The sequence below is a fragment of the Pinus tabuliformis genome, chromosome X (assembly GCF_031772625.1).
Source record: "Pinus tabuliformis cultivar Carrire ecotype Pingquan chromosome X, CPIR1, whole genome shotgun sequence".
NCBI classification, from domain to species: domain Eukaryota; kingdom Viridiplantae; phylum Streptophyta; class Pinopsida; order Pinales; family Pinaceae; genus Pinus; species Pinus tabuliformis.
In genome coordinates this window covers 758,565,830-758,590,212 of record NC_142308.1, presented here as the reverse complement: position 1 = coordinate 758,590,212, position 24,383 = coordinate 758,565,830, and the positions used below count along the sequence as shown (strand labels likewise).

The window sequence follows — 24,383 nt, the reverse complement described above, 5'->3', positions numbered from 1 at the left end:
CTGCTGGGTGAAGTGAGGTAAAACTCACTCAGATTTTCCGCCAGTATTTTCTCTTTGAAGGATTGCTAGATGAGCATCCTAGATTTGTATTTAGATATTTTTCCTGCATAATAATAAACCCTCAGAGCTGGTGCACCAATTTTCCCGCATTGGGTTTTTACGGGGACTATTGTATCCAAAAATAAGTGTGTCCTATGTATCTTGTTCTTTGCTCTGTTTTCTGTTTCATGAGATGAAATATTTAATTAGTGTAGGCTGCAAAAGTAATTTGCTTCTCTATTCAGAAGAATAAGTTGATGAATGTAATTTAAAAATCAAGTACGTGAAGTAGATTCAAATTTGCTGCAGTAAGGGCTCCTTGAGGATTAAGAATTTTCACGAGGACAATTTCCCACTTAGGGTTTTTATGGAGATCTAAAAGGCCTCCTTCAATTTTTCATTTTGAGATCTGTCTTGCTAGGAATGATCAACCTGAGGGCCCTTTAAAAATTTTATGATCTAAGGGTCGATGATGACCCTCGTTTGAGAGCAAAAAATTGACGAATCCCTAGCCAACGGATCATGGTGCCCCACGACCCCCATAAATCCGTTTAATCCTGGGATGAGGGCCTTTTGGATCTTGGATCTCGCACCCTGTTTGGCATTTCTGTGTCTTTTAAGAAACTTTGAGGCCGTCAGTTCTCCCACCTCATCATGATATGTAGAAAATAATCCACGCAACCTCATCCTTTTCCTATCCATAGTGCTACTATCGTTGTCAAATGCTACGAGGGATCTGTCAGATAGAGGGTCTACAAGTCCAACTGCACAGAGTTTCCTTTGGCCCGAAGCCATCACGAAACCATGCCATTAGTCTCCAATTTCCTCATGGATCACTACATCAAAACTCCTTGATCTCCACTTACCCGTCATCAAACACTTCTCAGGCTGCAACTCCTCTTCAATCCAAAATCCCCATCGGGTCTAAGCATGTATAGTGGATTAGATCTGATGGCAGAGACTGCCCATAATTGTGACCCCGCAACATCCTCTCCATGAATACAGATCCGCTACCATCGAAACATATTTTAGATTGGTGGTTAGATCTATGGGATTTTAACCCCTTCTCATCACATCCCCAGATGCATAAATCTTTAGCAAAGAATGTGGTCCACTTGTCCTCGAGGATCTAGTGTGTAGATCTAAGAAGAGGCTAGTGCACAACTTGCAAAGCTATGCACATCCAATGCCCTACTCCATGTGTAAGACAAATCGCAACAACCCCGCTCCTAAGCCCTCCAACGTTTCTTGGAACCCACCTATGATCGACCTCAACACTTTGCAGAGCTTTGTAAAGAAAAACCCTAGCTCTCCATGAGATCACCATTGCTCTGTCCCCTCGAATCTCCCTTCAAGACAACAACTAATTGGAAAAGGATATCTCTTTTTCAGATTGAAGATAAGAAAGATTGTTCTACAATTATTCAGACTTGTGATTGAGGGGGGAATGTTAGACTGTGAGTCCCTAGACAATCACAAAGTCCAAGAATACAATTGTCATGACATGTAATTCTTATCTTGATGAGTTGTCATGATGATCCATTGATGAGTTGTTGGTGTGTCATGTCCCTTCCTAAATCATTTTGGAACAAGATTAATTTTGTATTATGGGGCCAATTTTGGAGCTAGTGGACCCCATTCGATTTTATTAGGAGATTAGACTTAGGAAAAGTTATTTGTGTTGTAGTTAAGTTACGCACTCCCTAGTTCGATTTGCATGGAGGTGGTTAAGTTTTGCATGATGGTGGTTAAGTGAGGGCCCACGATGGAGGACAAATTGGAGGGAAAAGTGCTCCACGAAATCTATATAAGGAAGGCAACTCTCCTCATCTCATTCATTCATCTTTTTGGTAATATCGATTTCTCTTTGGTCGCTCGAGCTGCTTAGCCGAGTCACTTGTTGTTCAGCACGAGTTCTTCAAGCAAAGAGCTCACCCTTTCTTCGGGGGACTTCGAGTGCCACCCTAGGAAGGTTTTCTTTCATTTCTTCAAGAGGAGGATCTCAGTGTGATTCCCAGCGATTGCATCCATCTCTAGGTGGTGCATATTACTGGAAGACACAGTGAAGAGGAGGCCGAGTTTGCTTGTGGCTTCTTGCAGAGGAGTTTGGGTGAAGGATTTTTCGGAGAGGAGGCATAGGAGGATTGTTGGCATTTGGGAGAAATTTTGGAGTTGGAGGAGTGTGCTACTTCGCAGGGTGATTTTCACACTTCCTAGGCCAGCGTAGAGGTAACACTGGGTGTTCACGTGGAGGGTAGAGTATCAGTCTTTGAGGCTGAACTTTACCATGGAGGTTAAGGGAAATATTTGGAGAAGTGATTGCTACATTTTCATGAGATTGGAGGAGGATTTCGTTGGGGTTTATTGTAGGTCGTTTTCTGGAGCAACTTGGAAGGCATGGGGCCGTATTGGAGGTTGATTTTGAAAGTTCAAAATACGTCCAAACCATTTTTGGGTTTTACTGGGTTTTTGACAAGGATCCCAGATATAAAGTTTCATAATTTTCTGAGCAACAGAGGTGGGGTTTTCAACCGTATCTTTGCAGTAGATAGTGCAGAATTGTTGGGGATTGTGTAGGGCATATTGGAGGCTGAATTTGGGAGGTTAGATTCAGCCCAAACCCTTTTTGGGTTTTTTACAAGGATCCCAGATATAAAGTTTCAGCATTTTCTGAGCACCAGAGACAGGGTTTGTTGTAGTTCCTTTCCAACCAGCAGTGCAGTTTCTAGTGACGACGCAAAGCATTAGATGAACAGTCATTTCCAGCTTGCCCTTAAGGCAAGCCCAGGTGCATTTCTCCATATTATTGTACTTGCTCCATTTCATTAATAAAATGGCTCAACTGGTACTTACTTCTGGAGTTTTAATAAGAATTTGCTGATTGCTTTTATTTCCTGTGTCACAAATCGATTTTGTTTTGCAATCATTGTTTATTTAAGTTTGGAACATTATAGTGATATTAGAGCATGATCTTGGCCCAGCTGTGGGAAACTATCTAGAAGATCATGGAAGCTTTGGGTATGAATGCATAGTGACCAGTGAAACTGAAGACAAACCCATGGCTCAAGAGAAATCCAGTATGCAGAAATTATGGGGTAGAATCCATTGGGATGATGAGAGGTTGGCCCGATTGAGGAGGGTGATAGACCAAATCCATCCTCGCCCTTACAATAAAGACGTTAGAGGTGAGCAGGTCATGGGGATGCAATCATCTACATCGTGTGGGGAAAGTCGACAAAATCAGGGCACCAGATCTCCTGAAAAGGAGCAGGCAGGACAGGGACAGTTATAGGGTGAGACCAAGGGGCACTTTTGCTGGTGGAGACCTGGCTTTAGATATTAGGATCCTGAGGAGGAGGTTGAGCATGATGCTAAGAGCCCATAGGATGGTGTAGAGCACATCGATATACCGGTGTGGCACAAGAGTCACCTTTATGAGATACATCTTTGATAGCCCCAGTTGACACCTTGGCGGAGAGGATAGATATTAGAGCCTACACACATAAAGCCATCTGTTGAGGAGGTGCCACCCATGGACGAGATGCTGATAGTTGTTGAGGTATCCAGAGTTGTGATAGAGTCTACAGGTGATAGATATCCACGACAATTTCATTAGTTCCAGGCCGACCTTTTAGCATTGAGAGAGGAGGCCAAGACAGTACGAGAGGCCATTCTACAACAAAAAGAGGAGCTAGAGGGCATGCGAGTGGTTTGTCCCAAGTCAGCAACCAAATTGACTCGCATTAGGGAACGATTGGATTCCATAATGGTACAAATAGAGCACATTAGAGCATCAAAGCAACCCTCTTCATACATACATAGATGGGGCTTGTAGTGTAAGTAGTTTACCTTTGCACCTTAGAGAGGGAGAGGCAGAGCCACCTCGACATATTTTGTGTTGACCAGGCTAATGAGATGAGGCGACATGATCGACACAGGGTGCAGGATGGAGGGCCACTCTTATGTATGGGAGTTCGTACATTCAATCCCTCTTTTGGGGTTGGATGGTGAGAAATTTTGATTTGGTACCCGGTGGAGTGGGCTATGGAGATGCTAGTAGACTGGCGTGAAGCTCAGTAGGAGCTTTCAGGCATTAGGGATATCGTAAGCCCATATTGGAATTGGGATCCAGGTGGGACTACCTATCATTCCCCGGATATGTCGGTTGACTATGACCGTGGTGGTGTAGTTGGCTTGGCAGTTGAGCACACACATTCACTAGGGGAGTCTCAGTCAGCACCAGTGGCCAACCAGTTTATGGACAGACTCCCTAGGTCGTTTTGGTATGATGGTCGTGCATGGGATCACAGGATGACCAACATACTCTGGCAGGAGTTTGTCGGAGGAGGTGGCATTGGCAGGTCACCAAACAGTGCCTTGTATGGAGTTGGGGATTCTTCACATTTGTGTGGGGAACGAAGGACATGGAGGGGCAGAGCAGTGGTGGCATCACTAATGGTACCTAGGGAGATTCACTTCTTGGGTCCCTCAGGGAGGATTTGGAGGGGAGATCCCCTCATCGGAGAGCATGGTGATGCGACGGTGGAGGTGATGATACAGGTCAGGTGCGGGCCAATGCATATGGACACAACTTTAGGCCATCACATCCAGGGATGGGTAGGAGCATCTAGGGTGGAGCAGTGATCTGCGGATGGGCATGGAGACGCATGGGGGTGTGCCATAGTATGTTGGACTGCGTTGTGGAGTGGGAGTGCCTCACATCGCGTTGAGTACATGCAGGCAGTGATAGGTGCAGTGACACAGGTGGGACACATGACGACATAAGATGGTATAGCCGTAGTCGGCAGTACCCAGTGGTGTATCGGGACAGGTTGCAGCGTATAGTGGCATGTCGAGGAGTGCAACAATATTGGGGGGTATGCAGTAGCAGATGATGTGGTGTAATGGGCACTTGGAGTGTTGCCTCCGAGAAGACTTATGGACAGGGGCACTACGTGTACCATTGGATGCAGCCCAGCTAGGATTGATGATGACACTTTTGAGCATCTGGGGACACCATGTTTAGTGGAGACAGGGCTTCAAGGGGGTTATCAGCAGATCCGAGACAGAGAGGGGGTTGTTCGTAGGATTACTCTTGAGCTTTTCGATGGACTCTTGATTGTACCATCCTTCTTCGGTGTTGTTTACAGTTGCATAGTGTTTGTTTGTTGCCCCTTGACACTCTCCATTCAGGCAACAGGGCTTGGGAGGCTCCTCCTAGGCAGTTGGATGAGACACCTCGTGTCATGAGTCGGGATAAGACTCTCCAGTTGAGGAACTTGGTAGGTGCACGAGTTGACAAATACAGACTTAAGGATGGCATGGTTGATTGTTGAGGTAGCATATGTTCCACCCCTGGGCTTACACTGGGGGAGGTGGCCGATAGGGAGTTACATGGTGCTTTTTCAGCTAGACAACTCTAGGCGTTACGTGAGCATGAGGTGCAAAGGACGGTAGTCCTTGTTTGCAGGATGATGCCTAGGCTTCCGGCAGTACCTAGGCACATCATCAGGAGCTGGGATAACAGATCTCATTGTGTGATTTGGCAGGCACAAAGTAGCTAGATATTTGCAGCACAAGTTCTTGTTCCTCGGTGCCTACTTATTGGATACCTACATTAGGTAGAGACGGGGCACAGAGGGGTCCCAACAACTAGCAGCATATCACAGTGGCAGGCAGAGAGGATTGGGGATTCTCGACCTCCAGTATGGGAATGGGATCCAGGGATCCAGTGGATTGGTGGGATACTCCACTCCTCAGTGAGCATGGTCGGGATGACAGGCGGACTGATTCATTCACAGGCGGACACATGGGGGATCACTGAAGCCCTCACCATAGGACGAGGCAGATTGTTGCTCAAGATTGGGGCTAGCCATGGAGTGATAGGCGCCGATGCTGTTGAGTCGCTTTGGCGAGATTGGCCTAGCCTCCATCATCGCATATATTATGACCGAGAGTTATGGGAGAGGAGGCTCTGGCATGAGCATGCTAGCAAGTCAATCATTACCAGAGTGTCATGATGTCAGCAGGATAGGTTCCTTCTGCAACGAACAGGGGATTCTAGCATAACAGGGTTGAGCAATTCAATTACCCATAGAGGTGAGTAGGTTTCTACATGAGAGGGTCATCCAGATCTTCCATTTGGTTTCCATGATTCGCTGATGGTGTGGGAGACTTCATCAACCTGGAAAGATGGCCAACAAGAGGATTGCAGGAGGAGCTCATGCATGAGAGGCTTCATTCGCATGAGGATTGAGTTATATCTTCAGGGGCCCACAATCAAAGTGCATGGGGTGGACTATTTGATAGAGCAACTTCATGAGGATATGGATGGAATTTCACATCGTCAGGATGCTCTACATTTTGGCAGTAGACAGAGGGGTTCTAATGCCCCTATCTGGCAGGCTAGTGAGTGGAGCAAGGAGTGCTTCATGTTGATCAGGTTGGCTTGGGATCCTAGTATTGAGAGACTCCTTCACTATAGGATAGTACAACGATCAGGGATGATCTAATGGCATATTTGGAACCCTGGTGAAGTTTGCAGCGACAGTGGGGATCCACAGTTAGAGAGGGTGCTTGTTCAAGCACTGCTTGAGGACAAGCAATTTTTGGTGTATTGGAGGAGCTTACTGGATGAGGATGCTACTTGGGAGGGTGAGCACATACTTGAGCATCCAACACTGAAGTTGCTTGGGGACAAGCAACATTTGGGAGGGGAGGATTGTCATGTCCCTTCCTAAATCATTTTGGAACAAGATTAATTTTTGTATTATGGGGCCAATTTTGGAGCTAGTGGTCGGCATTCGATTTTATTAGGAGATTAGACTTAAGAAAAGTTATTTGTGTTATAGTTAAGTTACGCACTCCCTAGTTCGATTTGCATGGAGGTGGCTAAGTTTTGCATGATGGTGGTTAAGTGAGGGCACAAGATGGAGGACAAATTGGAGGGAAAAGTGCTCCATGAAATCTATATAAGGAAGGCAGTTCTCCTCATCTCTTTCATTCATCTTTTTGGTAATATCGATTTCTCTTTGGTCACTCGAGCTGGTTAACCGAGTCACTTGCTGTTCAGCACGAGTTCTTCAAGCGAAGAGCTCAGCCTTTCTTCGGGGGACTTCGAGTGCCACCCTAGGAAGGTTTTCTTTATTTCTTCAAGAGGAGGATCTCAGTGTGATTCCCAGCGATAGCATCCATCTCTAGGTGGTGCATATTACTGGAAGACACAGTGAAGAGGAGGCCGAGTTTGCTTGTGGCTTCTTGTAGAGGAGTTTGGGTGACGGATTTTTCGGAGAGGAGGCATAGGAGGATTGTTGGCATTTGGGAGAAGTTTTGGAGCTGCAGGAGTGTGCTACTTCGCAGGGTGATTTTCGCACTTCCTAGGTCAGTGTAGAGGCAACACTGGGTGTTCACGTGGAGGGTAGAGTATCAGTGTTTGAGGCTAAACTTTACCATGGAGGTTAAGGGAAATATTTGGAGAAGTGATTGCTACATTTTTATGAGATTGGAGGAGGATTTTGTTGGGTTCTATTGCAGGCCGTTTTCTGGAGCAGCTTGGAAGGCGTGGGGGCATATTGGAGGTCGGTTTTGAAAGTTCAAAATCTGGCCAAACCATTTTTGGGTTTTTTTCTAGGTTTTTGACAAAGATCCCAAATATAAAGTTTCGTAATTTTCTATGTACCGGAGGTGGGGTTTTCAATCGTATCTTTGCAATAGATAGTGCAAAATTGTTGGGGATTGCGTAGGGCATATTGGAGGTCGAATTTGGGAGGTTGGATTCAGCCCAAACCCTTTCTGGGTTTTTGACAAGGATCCTAGATATAAAGTTTCAGCATTTTCTGAGCACCAGAGACAAGGTTTCTTGCAGTTCCTTTCCTGCCAGCAGTGCAGTTTCTAGGGACAACGCTGAGCATTATAGGAGCAGTCATTTCCAGCTTCGAGATTATTGTTTTATCACCCGGGTCTTGTCAAGCTTGCCCTTGAGGCAAGCCCAGGTGCATTTCTCCATATTATTGTACTTGCTCCATTTCATTAATAAAATGGCTCAGCTGGTTCTTACTTCTGGAGTTTTAATAAGCATTTGCTAATTGTTTTTATTTAGTGTCACAAATCGATTTTGTTTTGCATATCACTGTTTATTTAAGTTTGGAACATTACATGGTGTGATATAGATCTAGATCTAGGAGATCTAGAATGGTTAGTGATGTATTATAAATTTTGACATTGAGATCCATACAAACAAATACAGGCATTAGGCTTTTTCTGCCAATTTGCTTGCTTGTCTCATTCATGGCCAATACTTAACATCATGCTTAACACCATCGATGTTTTTGTTTTTGTTTTTTCTACTTGATTCTTATCAATAGCTTCCATAAATATAATGTGAATAGCTGTATGTCCTAATCTACTGTTCAAAATGGGTGGCACACAGGGCCAAAAAATAATGCTTGCCATTAAGGAAAGACAAACCAATAAACCAAAGTATAAAACAAAATCACTAGGCTAGTTGGTTAGTACATAGAGTCGTATCAACTAGCTATGGGGATAGCACCTGCATCAAGAGGAGGGCTGTTTTCATCAGGGGTCGACCCCATACTTGTACTGTGGGCTCAACATCAGTCTAGGTTGGTTCCCACCCATCACTACCCTGTCCAGTCTCCACCGGTTGCTCTGGTTCAGAAATGACCAGAGGAACAGTAGGAGATTTGTCAAACCAAGGCAGTTCAAAAACGTTAGGAAGAGGTCAACTTCTATGTTGCTCCTGGTATTCACAAACAACACAATCAGCTCTGTCTCAAGGGAAAGAGGTAGCAGAAGAGTGGGTGAAACAGCCTGGATAATGAACATGAAAAGGTTCCCTGCTCAAAGTGCATGGTGCCTCAGCCCAAAAGTTTAACAACTGGTGTAGATGCGCTCACACCATTTCCACCTTGATCTGCGAGTACAGATGGGATTATATTAGGAAGCTATCGTTTCAGGTAAAATCAATGATGCTAGTTCAAGCTGGATACCTCTCTGAATTCAGTTATTCTCTATGTAAATTTGTTCCTGTACTGGGTGCTTATGACTTGACAAAAAACAAATGATGAACAGTTAGTTCATTCCAAAATATATGTTGGTGTTATACATATATTGAGGTTTGCAGTATATCTGACATCATACTGCAGGATGAATAAGTTGGCACATATGATTAGTTATATATTGTGTACTGTAAGAGATGTTCCATTGCCTTCATGCTTTAGGTATGTCTATAAAAGTCAAATAATTTTTTCTATTTTTTTGAAAACATCTTTCTTATATGTAATATTTATAAATGTGAATATATTTTCCTGAGAATGACTGATTTGTTTTCCTATTTTAAGACGGACAAACACTGGTTGTGGTTATTATTTAATTTATAGATTAGAAACAACCTTTAGAGTTTGCTTTTCTGAAGCAAGCTATGCTTTGTGTTACTTTTCTCTTACATCCCAGAAAGACTAAACCTCCCAGGCAAACTATCTTCTAATGCCATTGTTGGGTCTGAAAAAAGAGGCTTCTGCACACTTTCCATGCTAAAATACTTTGCTTGTTTCTAACTGAAGATTCTATTTTGACTTCAGTCCAACCTACATTGGATGTGGTCTTATCTGCCCTCACATTGTCAACTGTTCAGTTTTGCTTGGGGCAATAATATCCTGGGGCTGCTTATGGCCTCTTATCAGCAAACGTGCAGGTGACTGGTATCCAGCAGACCTTGGTAGTAACGACTTCAAAGGCCTGTATGGGTATAAGGTAGACTCAAAAGAACCCTGCATCCATCCTAGCTGTTCAAATCTAGCATTGTCAATCATTATTGGAGGACTGAAAAAATTGCAAGCTATTCAAACAAAAACTCAATATACATAGCAACTATACTCTGCATAGGGAACTAGTTTATTGCTGGGTTGAAATTTAAACTTGTAATGCATTGAATGTCACATTCTTCTCTATTTATAAATAATGATTCTGACTAGATATAATTGCCCAAATAACAAAATTAATTCAGCATGTTTGCTCATTGGTAAAAAATGTTCATGTTCCTCGGAGCCAACTTTGACTGTAAAACCATATATTTTGGGATGCAAATGTGGGACACTATCAAAGTAGCAATTGGCTAGCCGAATAGTGAAAATTGGTCCAGTTGACTCCCTGCTAAAAATTATTCCTGCCTCCACCCCCTACCATATGATGTGTTGGATGTTGCCTTTATGCTGTTTGAATAGTAAAGTCCTCAATGGAATCTGGAATATGAATACAAAAATAGTATGGAGATTAGGTTATTGTGGAGCTCTTCACACCTAAATGCATTAGCAGTCCACTCATAAAAAACAGAATTCTGTAGTTACCAGGAAACAGAAATGGATACGGATTTGGATCTGGATGGACCAATTTTTTTTTTGAAACCCAGGATCCAGATATGGTGATGAAGCACCATGTATAAAAAATACAATAGTATTTTCTTAATTTTAAATACATATTCAAAGTTAAAAATGAAAACCATTCATAAATCACAACATTAGAACTGAAATCATTAGATAATTCATAAATCTAAAGATTGAAGCCATGATGCATCATCCTTTACACAAAAAGGATAATTGTTAATACAAAATTGAGTGTCTCATTAATGTTAATTTTCTTAGGGCTGTATTGTTCTTTGCTTTGATAATTACATTTATATTTATTCACTACATAATATTGTTACATCATATGCAATTATGTAAAAAGAACAACATCATCAATAATGCAACAGAAATAAGAGAAACATCAGAAGAAAAGCTCACACACATAGAGACACCGGGATTGGTCGGAGACTAGGGCAAAACACCACAAGGGGGAAACCCAGAATTCAATTCTTCTTCTTCTATTAGATTTCATCAATTGTTCAGCTGAGGTACAAAGTACAATTATTAGCAAGCTGCTCAATGCCTATGCATATTTTGTTCACAACTTCGTTTATGAACAAGATTCATTGATAATGTTGTTACATAATATTGTCCATGCTTCTTATATCACTAGGCCATGCTGCCTATACCACTGGGCCAGCTTGGCCACCCTGCCAATATCACGGGACCATGCTGCCGGTACACCTGTACCACTTGGGCCACATTGCTGATACCACTTGGCCACCTTGGTTACCTTGCCAATACCACAGGGTCATGTTGCCTGTACACTTGGACCAAGAAGGCCACATAGTTGATACCACTAGGCCATGCACCATCACAGGTCATCGGGCCATACATTAGCACAGGCTATCAGGTCATACATTGTCGCGGGCTATCAGGCCATACATTGTTGTGGGCCATCGGGCCATCCACTGTCACGGGTCATTGATATACTGTCACGGGCCATTAGGCCAAATCATCGTCCATTGCCGATCATAAAAGCGATGCCATCCATACATATTGTGCAAACCATGCAAACAAAGCCATACATACATACTGTGCTAACCATGCAAACAATGCCATAAATACATACTGTGCATTGAGGTTGTATTGGAACTTACCATTTAACATGAGATGCGAGACTGTAACCATAATGCGGGATATGAACTATGAGAGCGATACCATGATTGTGGCATACCATGTACAAACATATCAGAGATGTGTTGACATTATTGAGAGATCAGAGACTGTCAAGAGATGTGAGATCGTTGCTACTAACTCCATATGCTATCGTATGCAGAACATATAACAAGAAACTATATCCATGGGTACAAGAGTCCAGTTATGTGAGATCATCATGATATAGAGAAACCATAGTGTGATGCAATACCCAAAATGTTAATCCATGTGATGCCAAGACTGTAAGACCTGAGCGATGCCAAGACTGTGAGATGAGTGATGCCGAGATTGTGATATGAGTGGTGCCGAGACTGTAATTCAAAACCGCAGAGATGATTTTGTGAGTGAACCTCCATCTGCCAAAGAGGTATATCGATAGAGTTTTTATATATAGATTTCTATGGGTGAACCGACTTTGAAATTTGGAGGGAGGGCAAAATTTGATTTTCCTTTCAAATATATATATATATATATATATATATATATATATATATATATATATATAGATATATATATATATCTATATCTATATATATATATATATATATCTATATCTATATCTATATATATATATATATCTATATCTATATATATATATATATATATATATATATATATATATATATCTATATATATATATATATATATATATATATATATATATATATATATATATATATATATATATATATATATATATATATATATATATATATATATATATATATATATATTTCAATAGGGCTTATGGGAATTCGTCCCATAGCTTCCCAATCTTAACACCCCCTCTCAACTAGGAAGGAATTTCCATTTGCAACATATGTCATGAGTAAGTGACCATTATAAGATCTCATCTCGGATGCCATGTCACGATATAAGAAGGTAGGCAATTGCATCATTATTACATCTCATCTCATTAAAGAAGAATAATGCACAATCAACGTTAGGGGAGATCAAACCTCAAACGGTACTAATCCCTAGGTCAAATCTTATGACTTCTATCTCACCTGTATCAACAAAATAACCATCTCATTATGTCTCATCCGTTGATCATCAACTGAACAATCTCGATCTAAAGAAGAAGAAGAATCATCAAGGGAGAATCCATCTCAACCCACATCATAAGTTGCCAAATTTAACACTTCTACTATAGACCTGTTCTTCCTTTCAGCTAGACCATTTTGTTCAGGAGTATATGGCACAATTGTTTCCTTCTTGACACCTTCCTTTTTGCAAAAGTCAATGAATTCATTTGACATGTATTGTCCACCATTATCAGACCTGAACATTTTGATCTTCTTCCTTGTTTGATTTTCAACCAATGCTCTGAACTCCTTAAATGTTTCGAAGGCTTCATCCTTATGCTTCAAATCGTATATCCATGTCTTCCTTGAAAATTTATCAATGAATGTAATGTAGTAGAGATATCCACTAATAGAGTGCACAAGCATCGGTCCACATATGTTGGAATGAATGAGATGGAGGATGCCAGTGATCTTGTTTTCACTAGAGGGGAATGGTCCCTTTGTCATTTTTCCACTAGCACATCCCAGACATACTCCATCATGTTGAGCTTGAACCTTTGGAATCCCTGATACCAAGTTCTCCAATTTCGGAAGAGCATCATAGTAAAGATGAGCCAACCTCCGGTGCGCTAATTCGCTTAGATGATTTGTATTATGAGTCAATGTTAGTATTGGTCTTCCAGTGACCCTGTAGAGTCCTTCATTTCTTGTTCACAAAGTGAATGCATCTCTCATAAGTGATCCAACAGGCCAAGTAAGAACCTTTCCTTTGATGAAAGCAACCCTCATCCCTTTGTCTTCCAAAGCGGATATTGATACCAAATTCTTCTTTAACCCAGGCACATACATTACATCATGTAGTACAATAGATTCCCCATAATTCAAATGAAATTTGACGCATCCAAAACCTTTAACGAGATGAGTGGAGTTATCGCCAAGAATGATTTTGAAATTTGACTCGCTCTCTACCAAATTAGAGCGAACTTCCTTGTAACCAGAGAAGTGATGAGTGCCCCCACTATCAACCAACCAACTATCCCATGAATCCGGAGGAGATGAACTAGTAAGAGCGGAAATAAGAACAGATTGATTCGCAACATTACTTTCATACTTGGGGAATTTTGACTTCTTTTGTGGACGACGATCCTCTTCATGGTCACTTGAAGCATGTCTTCTTCTTCTATCATTTCTTCCATTGCGGTCATTCTTTGGATCATCTCTCCTTCTTTGATCATTGAACTTCTTGTTGTTGCTTCTAGTATTATATCGTGTTCCGTTGTTCTTCTCCAGGAAATCTCGAGCATAGTTCCCTTTCTTGCGAAAATTGTAGCATTCAATGTTCACATATTCCTTTCTTCCACTAGAATTTCGAGGAGGAGGCTTTCTTGAATTTGATGGACATTCTTTCCCTTTCTTCTTCTTCTCATGAGCGATGTATGCAGCGGGTTCTCCTTCTTCATGTTTTTGAATCCTTCCTCTTGCTATCATCCTTGACTCTTCTTGAGTGAGCTTTCCAACAATTTCATCAAATGAAGGGAGGACATTTGTGTTGCTTATAGTAGTGATGAATGTTTCCCAAATAGGAGGGAGACCTCTTAGAGTCATGACCACCAGTTCCCTGTCAGGCACAACTTCTCCAACTCTTTGCAATTGATCTCTAATATGAGAGATCCTCATTATGTAGGATTGTATGGACTCTCCTTTGTTCATCTTGGTGTCTTTGAGTTGATCTTTCAAGGTGAGGATTTCATTCAAATTGTTGACCTCATACATGCCGACTACCTTATCATACATGTCTTTAGACCTTCTCAAGTTTCCAACATATGCAAGTAGATTATCTTGTAATCCATTAACTATAATTTGTTTTGCTTTCAACTCACATTTCTTGTGCTTGTTCTTGGTAGCAGCGGATGCATTCTCTGGAGGCTCTGGTATCTTTCCTTGAATGTAGTCCAAAACATCATTGTTATCAGCTATGATTTCCAACCTAAATTTGAATGCAGCAAAATTAGGTAAGTCACCCAGCTTTTCATCACTCTTGAAGTAGGAAGTCATCTTGACTTTGACTAGATCGGTTCTTTCAACTTTCCAAAGATGAGTGCTTCAAGGCTTGTCTCCTTTTGGGCTTGTCCTTCACCTTAGCTCTGATACCATGTTAATTTTCAGATTGTTCTATGCTGTATCAATTACTTTAGCCCAATTCCAAACTTCAATTAGCAATATTTCCAATTACAATTAGTCTTTCCATTCATCAACAATAATTGAAGATAGAACAATATATGCAATGACAAAGAAGACAATCAGCACATCAACAAGAGACACTAGATTTGGTCAAAGACCAGGGAAAAACCCCACTAGGGGGAAAACCCTTTGAAATTCTTCTTTTATTAGATTGTCATAAAATGTTCAATAGAGAGTACAATGAGCCCAATACAATATGATCAGCAATACAACCCAACAACTTTAGAAACCAGTTTACAGTGGCAGAATATATCAGAGACAACTTGATTCAGACTTCAGACAGCTTCAGAAAACTTCAGATGATGGTCAACTGTAGTCAAACCCCTAGACACTCCCTTCAGGTTAGCGTGCATGCATTTGTAGCTCCCTGGATGCTACCTTGGCCTTAGCATGCATGCATCTGTGGACAAAATTTCCCAATGTTGTGCGTGTGTCTGGAACAAAAACCCTAATTTTGTGCGAACTTTAGATCTGTGACTTCGGACCCTTGTATGACCTTTTCCTTCGCCAATGTGTTGAACCAAATCAGATAGAAGAGAAGAAGATGCTTGATGTGATGATGTCCAAATGATCTTCTAGGTCACTTGTATTTATAGGATTCTAGGGGTGTCCAACAATGTCCATTTGATGTTGAGGCCGACCTATCCAAGTGTGCATGAGAGTGACCTGATCCAATTTCCATGAGTGGGTGCACAAAATCAAAAACCAACTTCTACTTGTCCGAACAAGGTGATCTTTAACTTGATTTTGGTCCTCTCGAAAAGAGGAACTCAATGGCATCATAATCTCCATCAAGTGAGTAGTCCAAAGTGGAATTTGACTATATTTTCATATTTTTAACAAAGGAATTTGCTATGATCTCTGATTTCTCGCAGGGTACTATCGATGAGGATGGATGATACATGGACAATGGTGCATTGAAACATATGATAGGGTTAAAGTAGGTTTTCGAGACTCTAGCTAAATGGGACTCGAAATGGCACATGGTGTTGGGCAACAAGAGTCGTAAGGAGACCTAAGGATCGGAAGTTGTGCCATTCAGGATGGAGACAAGATGGTTGATGAGGGTACAAGATGTACTATTTGTACCAGGACTCAGATATAACATGCTATTTGTCTCGATGATTGAGAAGAAGGTGTTTGAGGTCTTATTCCAAGATGTGAAGGCAAGACTCAAACCCAGAGGCTCTAGTTCCGCAGGTATTGTACTAGGAGTTAGAGAGCATTGTATATACAGGCTGACGGGCAAGCCTATAGATCATGGGAAAAAGAAGCAGTCAGACTATGTGCAGGTTCCAAAGAAGCAGCTGTAGGTGCAGGGTTCAGAGGTATAGGTACGGGTTAGAGATAAAAAGGTCTAGTTTCTAGAGGCTTAGAGGGAGTCGAGTTCTAGCGAGAGCTTGCAGATTCAGAGGGAGACTTTGCAGCCTAAGAGTGCATGGTTAGTGGGAAGCAAAGGTGCTTCCACATCTGCGAACAAGTAATCATGGGGGGATTGGAAAGTGATATAAGAAAAGATGAAGTAGAATGCTTCCAGAGACAATGACACTTCCGAGAGGCATATTTCATGCTACAGGGATTGTTGCAATGGTGAGTGCCAAGAGTTGGGCAAGTGTTGTGAGCAGTTGGTCTTGCAGGTCAACAGGATCTAGGAGTTCACCGAGAAATCCATCAAGAAGCCAAGTAACCCAAAGGAGCTGGAAGTGTACAAGGATTTGGATACGAGGGTGAGATTGATCATCCTAGATCGTGTGAAGGATCCCCTAATAGCTCATTTGTCTGGGAAGAACAATGCACATGAGATGTGGATGGCTCTTCAGAATTTGTTCCAGAATAAGAATGAGAACTGGGTATTGGTATTGGAGGATAAGTTGAAGTCCACCAAGATGTGTTACACAACATTTTGTAACACCTCCTGCACTTCCCCGTGACATACCTCGAAGTGCCCGAAACATAACCATCATGCAGTATAATCATTCATATATACAGTTCAGATCCTTCCTAAGACTTTGATTGGAAAATGCCTTGAGCTTCCCCTGAAGGAAATAGCTCTAAAACCCTAATTTGAGAATCATCGCCCTTACGAGACTAGAAACAATGATGATCGCCTGTTGCACTGTACTTGACCCGCAATGACATCGCTCTGTTGACTTGTATACCCGTGATGATCTCAAAAAGGCAATTTTCCCAATGAGGATGAGAAGCTTCGTGATCTAGAAGCTTCCAGAGCGGTAAGCTGGAGGTTGTTCGACATAGATGAGGTCGAATTCTCCCAACTTGGCCTCTTGGTATTTTCCCTATGAGCTACCTCCTTGAGATAAGGGTTTACTCCTATCTTTGGAGAGATCCTAACTCCCTTTCTTAGCCTATATATTCATCTTCTCCCATTCCCAAATGGTTGGTCTATGTCTATTTGCACCCTTATGTTAAGATTGTCCCTATATGCTACTCATTTGGCTTGGAGAGCTTAGCTTGGACTTGGACATTCATTCAAGGAGAGCCTATTAACATCAAGGCTTGGTTGTATGCTTCCCCTTATTTTCTATTAATATACAACTGCTGGTTCATTTTCCATTGAAGTGTATGCTCATGTATCATCTATCTTAACATTCCTTGATCAGTTAAGTAGGTTGCCTTTGAATATGCTATTTGTATTTGCATGCCTTGTTGTGTCTTGATCTCTTGTGCAAGAGCATAAACGGTGTGAGCAGTAGGAGCAAGCCTATGACGCAAGTGATTCAAGATATTCAACAAAGGATGACTTGATAGCATCAGAATGGGGTAGGCCATCTTCTTGGCCTCTCTCTTCAATTGTAACCTGGGAAAGTGTCTGGTAGATTGTCACTTAGGTTGCTAGACCCACTCATTGGGCTAGAGGGATCGTTTTTGTCCGCTAAGAGGATTTACCTAGACAACAAAATGGCAACTCCGCTGGGGAAGCTATGATCCTTTCCATTCAATCCTTCATCCTGCTTTTGTGTTGAGTTTGACCAACCGTTCGTTTTCAGGCTTGTTTGTTAGTCTGTAACTTTTTCACTTACTGGTAATTGCTTGAAGGTTCTTGGTTTTTTGTTGATCTTGAAGATTTTTTGGTTTTATCTCATCTTTCTCGACCATCGCGGATGTTTAATTACAGTCACGATTATCGTTGTTTTTCCTATGACAGGTGCGATGATCCCAGAAGTTTAAGAAAAATAGGTTTTCTCTTCTTGATTTCAATTTTTGCCTTCTAGCAGTGGTTTGTCAATGTGATTACAGTGTCATTGTCTTGGTTGACATGTTTGTCTGACTACAATTGCCTCTTGATTTGGTTTAAGTGTGTTTGGAGCTTGATTTTCTTTCTAGGGTTCCTAGGGTTTCTAGGTCACCCTTCATTCACTCATTGGTATGTTCTTCAGAGATCAATTACCTTTGTTCAAAGAGTTCTTTTGCGTCTGGACATCTTTTGCAAGTCACTTTTGGTTCTTTGGTATAAAGTTATTTTCATTAGTGTTGAATCGAGTAGATGCTTTGAAAGTCACTTTAGTTCTGTTGGCAAGCAATAGATTACAAAATTGTTTGTTTTTTATTGAATCGAAAGGAAGTGCTTGTTGTTATTCTTGTGTTTTGGAAAGTGAAAGTGTATATCATTGAAGTATTTTCGAAACATTTCTTGCATTCAAATCGGAAAGTGAAAGAGATTTTCATGATTAGTGAATTGTTTGCATTTTCTTTTGCTCTTTTGCACTAGTTTGCATTGATTGCATCTTTAGTGAAAAGAAAAAGATTTTCATCTTTATGGCATTGCATTTGTTAGTAGAATGAAAGATTAGATTTCATTTTATTGCATTGAAAAGTTTGTATTGATGCTTTTGGATTGTTTGATGCATTGATTGGTTGTTTCTCTTCCTTTGTTAGAATAGCCTTCATCGAATGAAAAGTTTCATTTTCATCATTTAGTTGCATTCTAGGAGTAGGTGACATCGTTGAGCCCTCAAAACTGAAACTTAATTCAAATATAAACTTAAAATTTACCTCAATGAATCTAAGGAGCATTTGAAACATTAACATTCATACTTAGTGGTCTAGGCTAGAGACGTGTTTCTGACGTCTATAAAACTTAGCAGCTATTGTTCGCAATACTCTTGCATTAGACAGTGCTAGCATAGACTTGTGCTCCCTGTACCGTCGAGTATATAAAGGGAGACCCTCATAGGTTGCAAACCTTTATCCATAGGAAGCCGAGTCTACCTTCCTGTAAACATGATACATCGAATACAACATTCGGGGAGATTACCTACACGTATGTCAAGTCCTTGGTAATTTTTTTTGCTAAGGTTTATATTGCAGTTCACAGTTACTTGGTACTCCTTTTTGCCTAGAGTTACCTATGTAGTCATTTTGATCTTTTCTGACTCCTTAAATTTGAAAAGATCATCAAGCACTTGTCCTTTCAATTTCACTAAACCAACGAAAGCGACTAGTCACCTTTTCGTCTTTTTCTCGACTCTTAAAAGATGAAAAGGCAAAATTTTTGTTTCTAAAAATAACTTCCCATGATAAACATGTCGAACCCATGCAGTTGCTTCTTGGCCCAATCTTGAGTAAATCATTGTAAATTTTATTTTTAATCAGCCCTCAATGAATCTCCTTTCCTTTTCTTCTCTTGAGAGAAAGTCATCGTGGCTGAACCATTGAGTTCACCCCAAAGTTCCCCTTCGTTGTCTGATACTGAAGGGTCCTCCCAAGGAGTTCATTCGGAATTTCCTCGGTCACTTGAAGATCAAGTTTTTGAACTTGGGATTATTCCAAGTATCCAATTCCTGTCTTCTTGTCCACCACCATCGGATTTTTGGTCACCTCAAGAATCTGATCTTGAAACCCCTGACAATCCTATATAGATCTCTGAGAGTCCGCAGAGGCTTGTTAGTTATCCGCCAAATCCGTCATTTGATACTATTGTGATATCTCCTCAGCGTCCTTACAGTCCTTACGATCAGCCTGGTATTCCTTTGGAGTTATCTCCTCACACATCTTAGATTCCTCGCCACTAGTTGTTTCCACCCATGGATTCAAAAGGTGAGATCCCAACCTCTTCTCCGGGTCATTTGGAAGTTTCTACTACTCATACTCCTCATGTTGATGACAAACAAGAGTATGAATTTCCTCCAGAAGGCTTTCCTTTTACATGAAGAGTCCCATCTCACACACTTCTTGAAATCAGTGGGCCCATGTTTCCACTTGGTTATACAACCCTAGCCTAGTTAGTTTCAGGAACTCCTAGTGCTTCATCTTTGTATCAAAATCCCATTTGGTCTTCCAATGCCATGCCTACTTCTGGTTCGTTTATTCCAAACACGGCCTCCCAAATTTCTGTACAAACTATTGTCACGTTAGTTCCCGTTCAACCTACGATTCCATCACAACCTGTACCGTCGTTTCAACCATCCATTCCGGTACAACCGACTGTTTTAGGTCAGGTTTCAGTTAGTTCTTCCACCCCTCCATCAAGTGGACAAAATGTGCCACCGCCTGAGGGGAAAAATCTGAATATTCCTCTTGTGTCAGGTGAAACCAATGTGAGTGGATTACAAACTCACATGGTTGGAGTCAATCAACCTTATTCTGGTGGTATTCCTAACCCTGTTGGTCCATCCAGGTCGGGTAATATCCAGTATCAACAGCCTTATACGACTCAAATTCCACTCCAACAGGCTTATGTCCCTTATGGTTCACAAGCCTTGGTCAATCCACCTTACACTCCACAAGCAGGAGCTTATGTCCAGCCTGGTCAATCCACTATTCCTGGTGGATATGGTCAGATTCAATTTGGAAATTACCAATACCCTCAAGGTATATCCCAAGGAACTGTCCAACAACCCTTGCAACAACAAGGGAAACCCTTGCAGCAGCAAGGGCAACCGCTACAATAGCAAGGGCAACCTTTGCAACAGCAGGGGCAACCTTTGTAGTCATATCAGTAGCCTTTGCAGCAACAAACTCAGTTTGTTCAGTAGCCTACTCAACCCTTGCAGCAACAAGGTCAACCTTTACAGTAGCAAGCTCAGCCTTTGAGTAGCAAGGTCAACCTCCGCAGCAAGCTCAGCCTTTGCAGGCGCAAGGTCAACCCTTGCAGCAGTAAGGTCAATCTCTTCAGGTCCAGGGTCAACAGGTTCAACAACCTTACAATCCGTATGCCGCATATAATGCTTATCAACAGCCTATGGTAGGTCAATATCAAACCTAACCTGGACAAAATCCACCTTATGGTCAAGGTACCCCTTAGTGGGGGAAAATCAAATCCTATATGGTCAAAATCCTCCACTATGGGGGCAGAATCCTTACCAGCAAGGTTGGCACCTGCAATTTGGGCCTCCTCAAAGGCCTTATATGCCCTTCAATCCGCAATTGCCATTTTTAAATATGTTGGAACTGCCTGATGTTTCACGGCTTACAAATGATCCCATCCTTCATTCGCCTTACTAGCCTCTAGTTCCTACCAAAATTCCAAGCGATTGCCCTAAGTTCGAAGGAAAGTCTAAAGAGGACCTGCAAGCCCATGTGATGACATATCACCTATGGTGCTCCTCCAATTCGTATGTTGACGATTCTATCCGTCTTCGCCTCTTTCAGACAACCCTCACAGGTGCTTCTGCGAAATGGTATATCGAGTTGCCTCGAGCTACCTATGCTGACTTTAACTCTTTAGCTATGGCCTTCCTCACCCACTTCCAATTGCCGGTTCGATATGAAACTGGCACTCATTTGCTCACATCCCTTAAGAAAGATACCGCGACCCACATTTCCGATCATATCCATGAATGGAGACGTCGGCGTCGCCTCATCAAATTCAAGATTGCTGATGAGTTGTTGACTGAATGGTTCACAAAATCATTCATTAACAAGATTGCTAGGGATATAGCTATGGGTGGATGTGTTACTGAAGACCAAGCTATTGATCGTGCCCAATATTTAGACTTAGTCTATTCCCAATTTGGCACATTGTATGAAATGTTGCTTGATGCTCCAAGACCATCTTCGGATTCGATAGCCTCAAAGTCTCCTGATGTACCACCTGTTGATAGTGTAATTGGTTCAGTGTCTCAGACTTCCACTAAGACTTCTTCGAAGCAAAAATATGCTTAAAACATTGGTTCCAATAATCCTTCAAACAATTTGTCAAATCCTTGTAAAACCTTCAAGGTACATGCTGTTCAGTGTACTGCAACAGATAAGGCCTCAAAAGGTAAGAAAAAGGGTAAAGGTAAAGCCAAAACCGATACCCCGAAACAGGATCCACCCAAATCATCTGCTGATGATACTTCTAAATGAAAGCCGAAATATCCTTGCCTCATTTGTGAGGAAGACCGTTATACCAAGGATTGTCCCTGACGTATTGAAGTTAACCGCTTATTGAAAGGGACTCTGGCTATTTTGAAAGAACCTTTTCCATCTCAGTAGACGTAGTTGGTAGACCAACCGCAATCCTCTGCCTCCTCTAGTTCCCAAGTTTTCATGATGCAAGGTTCATCGCCTATTTCGATTGCTACTCAAACAAAGGACTATCAAAATCCGCAAAAGTAGATGGTGGAGAAAGAAGTCACTAATGTACCTTCTACTTCTACTCCATCCAGTTCTGGTCCGCTCCATATTGAGCGTCCTAACAATGAGTCCGTAATCCGACCACCTCCCAAGGGTGTACTTCGGAAATCATCTTATAATCCGAATGCTAGAGCTGCACAACATTATAATATTGTTGAAGATTTAGCTCAAGCACCTTCGGCGATGTCTGCTTTGGAAGTTCTCCAAACATGTCCAACGCAGCGGAAATCATTGTTGTCTGCTATAGGCGCTATTGATCCTGCCGATTCAAGTTTAATTACCTTTGATCTTGAAAACCACGTTCCTCGTCTTCCTCATCAGATTGATTTTCTGATTCAAGTTATCATTAAAGGAAAGACGATCCATCGGACTGTTATTGATGAAGGTGCTTCCACCTGCATCATGTTTGTTTCATGTTGGAAGGCCATTGGCTCTCCTCCTCTTAATCAGTCCCCGAACACTTTGGAGGCCTTTGATGGCAGAGGCTCCCATCCATATGGTATTCTCACAAACTTGTCGATCACATTGGAAGGAAAGACTGTTGAGCTAGAAGTGGAAGTTGTAGATGTGAATCTCAATTACAACCTTCTTCTCGGGCAAAGTTGGACCCACACTATGTTTTGTGTGGTTTCTTCTTTGTTCTGGGTGCTTCGTTTTCCTCACGAAGGAAAAATTATCACCATCGACCAACTGCCTTTTTTCTCTTCCGATTCATCGAATGACAATGTCCCATATGTGGGAAATACCGAAATTCCTTATGAGAGTGTGGGGGTAGGTCTTTTCAAATATTCTGCTTTAATGGGTACTTTTACTCTCCCACCTCTAAATGTCACTTCGATCAATATGATCTTAGTTTCTACAAATCCTTGGATTATTCCTACTCTAGATCAAATTGATTCATTTGGTGATTCTATGTCGTTAAGTCCATTAGAACAAGACTATCAAGAAATTGTCTTGGCTTCAACGATCACTTTAGAAAGTCATGATGTTTTCAGTATGAACCTGAATACTTATGTGCCATCTCCTTGGCTTGGTTCATGGGATTTTTCGGATCTTTTGAACGAGACATTCCCCCCCGATGAGAGTATCGTTGAGGTTATGTCTCTGGATGAAACTCCTTGGAACGATCTCCATCATCGTTCTTCCCAGCCTCAATGAGATGCCTTCGTGTCTTGAAGCGTTTGTTTCTCATTGCCCAATGCGCCCACTACAAACACCTGTTTTGGTGCACGAGGTCCTGTCTGAGGGTAATATGGGAAACATTACTACAACCTTACTCATTGATATTTCAGTCCAATAAGAAATTGTCAAAATCTTTCAACTGGGGGCGCCTTTTCCTCGTCTTGAAATTAAGTTTTTCTTGCCTCCTCTCATGAGATTTTTTCACCGAGTCTCTACTGTTTGCCCATCATTTCAATGGGGTTTTCATCCTATGACTCATAACCCTCACTTGCCCAGGGGGCATGGGGGCATAGCCTTTTATGAGTTTTGCTCTATTATTTGGCCGAGTCGATGTTTACACGTCATGTTAACGGTGAAACTTTGGTTTTATTCTCTATTGATCGATTACCCAAGTCCAAAAATGGGCTCCATCTAAAATATTATGCATGAAATTCGTGTAATTAATTTTTGTACATTAGTGTGTGAATTCATTAGGGTGCGCTTTCTGATTTTTGGTGTGTTTGTTTGCTTTGCAAACATGTGTTTTTCTACTTACCTTGTGTTCCACTCGGTTTGTAGATGTCATCAAGTCATTATCTCAGTTTTGTTGATGGTGCTTGTCGTAGCACATGAAATTTGTCTTCTGTAGCTTGGGCACTCTTTGCCCTTGATGGCGAGTTGATTAACTTACAAGGTATATGCCTCGGTCAAACAACTAACAATATTGCTGAATACAGTGCAGTCATTGAACTATTGT

The 24,383-nt window shown here is 41.6% G+C and overlaps 1 protein-coding gene across 1 annotated transcript in view; it reads left to right on the top strand.

The window, feature by feature from the left end:
• LOC149142079 (putative metal-nicotianamine transporter YSL6) overlaps positions 1–24,383 on the top strand; it is a 446,819-nt gene that overhangs the window by 358,217 nt on the left and 64,219 nt on the right. The window contains exon 5 of the mRNA XM_089453171.1: positions 9,621–9,810. Within this exon, the coding sequence (XP_089309297.1) occupies positions 9,621–9,810 (190 nt within the window). The remainder of the gene's footprint in view (positions 1–9,620; positions 9,811–24,383) is intronic.